Raw genomic sequence first — 3106 nt, forward strand, 5'->3', positions numbered from 1 at the left:
AAACTAATTAATAGAGCTTTTTAGTGAAATTTTATCTCAATTGGTTCAGAATTAGAAAAACTAATTTTGGTTGTAGCTTGTATTGTTTTTGTCATGAATTATGAATGAAAGTACTATTTTTTAATTTTTTTTAGTGTTATTTTCATCTTAAACAAATTTATGAACTTTTACACCACCAACTCTTGAGGTAACAATCAGGCATTGATGATAGTAAAGACATTGACCAGAAAAAATTAAAAGGACTAGAGAAGTTGATATGGAGTTCTCATATCAAAGAATGAGTAACAAAGTTTGCCTAGAAATTAATAGCCCAAAAAATTTCATAAATATCGACTTTATCACTCCCTTTGCATCTTAAAATATATTCTTCGTCTATATGGAATTAATAAGGCCAATCATCCTATGTGCGCGATGATGATCCTTAGCAATTCATCTTATTGCCAAACAAGGCATGTTGGCTAGGAAGTTATTTTCATATTAATATGGAGATTTTATGGTGTTTGCCACATCAATGACAAAGCGGTACTTAACATCAGCCTTGGCAACTCGTTCAAGGGCAGTATTCACATAATCCATTGGAATAACTTCAACATCTGCTGTGATATTGTGCTTTGCTGCAAAGTCTATCATCTCTTGGGTCTCTTTCATTCCCCCAATTGCACTGCCAGCAACAAGCTTCCTCCCTAGTAATTAAATCACAGAATTTAGTTAATTTTGGTCTTAGAGATATAGTTTAGATTACTCTGAAAAAAAAAAGTAATAAGCAAAACTAGGCCGAAAATAAAATGAACTTACCCAAGATTAAAGGGAAAACTGGTAGCTCAGGAGGCTGGATTGGAGCACCAACCAGAATTAGTTTTCCATTGGTCTTCAGCAGGCCAACCAAATGCAAGAGAGGGTGAGCGGCTGAAACTGTATCGATGATACCATCCATTGTACCCATGGCAGCCTAATTCCATATAGTGCAATATTGACATGCAAGTACAAAGAATAAATATAATTTTTTGGAAGAAGTTAGTGCGTGTAGGCGTTACTCAAAACGAGAATTATTGCTAGCTAATGTACCTGTAATTGCTCTTGGTCGTGACTAATCAGAAATTCATCAACACCAAGTTGTTCCACAGCTTCCTTCTTCTTATTGGGGGAGGTACTTATCACAGTAACTTTTGCTCCAACAGCTTTGGCAAACTTCACGGCCATATGGCCAAGGCCACCAAGCCCCACCACACCCAAATGCTTACCAGGCTCCATCAGTCCAAAGTATCTCATAGGGCTGTAAACTGTGATCCCAGCACACAGCATTGGAGCAGTACCTTGTAGTGGAAGGTTTTTGGGGATTTGAACGACGAAGTGCTCATCGACTACTATCTTGTCGGAGTATCCACCGAAGGTTCTTGATCCGTCTTCGTGGTGTTTGTTGTAGGTCCACACCATTTTGGGGCAGTAGTTTTCCAGGTCCTGTGTACAGTTGTCGCATGAGCGACATGAACCCACCATGCACCCAACTCCGGCTATGTCTCCTACTTTGAATTTTGTGACATTGCGCCCCACCTTTGTCACTTCTCCTACAATCTCGTGTCTGCAAAATTTCGATGAAAATGCATATTATTTTCCGAGTTATTTTCATGCCTTCTCATTATTTATAGGGTGACATTTGAGATTAAATTCCATGTACTAAGCTTAGTTGAACCAATAAATTAAATAATGTACCCTGGGACAATGGGATATATGGTCATTCCCACTTCGTCCTTAGCGAGGTGAAGGTCTGAGTGGCAAATTCCACAATAGAGTATCTTCATGCTGATATCTTTATCACCATTGCCTCTGCAAGTACCCCCCAAAAAAAAAAAAAAAAAAAAAACCACACAAGTTTGGTGAAGCCTATATCTTAAGAATTATTAATTCAAAATGAGTTCTAGAGGGAGCCCATATTTAAATAAACGAAAAACTGTCACGTAAGATTTAGAGAAATGGCGTGGAAGGGAAGAAAAAGTAACTCAAATACCTCCTGGTGAAGTGGAAGGGAGAAAGAACACCAGAGGAATCTCTAGCTGCCCATCCATAGGCTTTCACTGCTTGTTCTTCGGCCCCTGATATTTCTTGAGACATTATTGTACCTTAATCAATATTGTGTATGATCTGTGTATGTACCTTGAGAGAATTGAAATGAGGCAGAGTGTTGTGGTGTCTTGATTGGGGGTTTACGAAGAGATATATAGCATACGGTTGGGTAAGCTTCAAGAAAGAAAGGAATGCACCAGTTGGCGGAAATATTATATCATATGCATATTTGAAACTGTGAGAATCAGCAATGACGTAGTGCGATCGACTTGGCGGCCATGTATGAATTTTCTCCTCCTACTTTTCAAACCATTTAAAAAGGTTTTACCCCATCCTCAAGCCAAAGAACATGCGTTGACCAAATCAACGGAGCTACCAAGACAAAATTATATAAGGGGAGAAGAAAAACCACAAGTCTTAATTGGATGAGTCTTGCCTCTTGGGACATATTTGATTACCTTATGAAGATAGAGGCATTCACAGAGGGAGGATTAAATCGAGAGACGAGATCAGTTTAGGAGGAGATCGGTTGGAGTGAGTCTCTTTTGTTTTTTCTACCTGCTAAAAGTGTAACGTTGGATTTAATATTTGCTTTGGCGATGCTCTTAGTTTGTTGGCCTCTTGGAATCGGTAGTGTAGATGTCATGTTGATGTATTTGATTGTATTATTGAAGTTTATCTAATGAAATTTCTGTTTGATAAAAAAAATTCACTACTACAAAAATCGCAATAGACGACGGTATATCCGATTTTTCAACTGTCGTGAAATCGATCGACATCTTTTTATGCATAAAACCACGACGGTAAATCCCCGTCGTCTATTATTTGTAAAGACGACGCTTTTACTCAAAACCGTCGTCTATTATATGTAATGACGACGGTTTTTTGAAAGAAATGTCGTCTATTAGATGTAAAGATGACCCTTTTTGAAAGAACTGTTGTCTATTAGATGTAAAGACGATGGTTTTTTTGAAATCACTATCGTCTTGTTGTTATATAGACGACAGTTTTTTAAAGAACTGTTGTTGTTTTGTTATATAGACGA

General features: G+C 37.8%; 1 protein-coding gene across 1 annotated transcript; it reads right to left on the bottom strand.

The window, feature by feature from the left end:
• Positions 1–219: 219 nt before the first annotated feature.
• On the bottom strand, positions 220–2169 carry LOC148920987 (putative mannitol dehydrogenase). The gene is made up of 5 exons (XM_089044057.1): positions 2006–2169; positions 1711–1824; positions 1066–1579; positions 796–949; positions 220–683 (listed from the first exon to the last, which is right to left on the bottom strand). Exons 1-5 carry the CDS (start codon positions 2107–2109, stop codon positions 478–480), a joined length of 1092 nt encoding a protein of 363 aa, XP_088900183.1. The 5' UTR covers positions 2110–2169; the 3' UTR covers positions 220–477.
• Between the last annotated feature and the right edge of the window lie 937 nt (positions 2170–3106).

The sequence above is a fragment of the Prunus mume genome, linkage group LG1 (assembly GCF_029339155.1).
Source record: "Prunus mume cultivar Tortuosa linkage group LG1, ASM2933915v1, whole genome shotgun sequence".
Taxonomy (NCBI): domain Eukaryota; kingdom Viridiplantae; phylum Streptophyta; class Magnoliopsida; order Rosales; family Rosaceae; genus Prunus; species Prunus mume.

Excerpts from the sequence above, each read along its gene's own strand:
- LOC148920987 (XM_089044057.1), bottom strand. The coding sequence starts at position 2,109 with ATGTCTCAAGAAATATCAGGGGCCGAAGAACAAGCAGTGAAAGCCTAT. Across the intron at positions 1,825-2,005 it reads CCCTTCCACTTCACCAGGAG|AGGCAATGGTGATAAAGATA; the intron begins GTATTTGAGTTA and ends GGGTACTTGCAG. Across the intron at positions 684-795 it reads AGTTTTCCCTTTAATCTTGG|GGAGGAAGCTTGTTGCTGGC; the intron begins GTAAGTTCATTT and ends TTTAATTACTAG.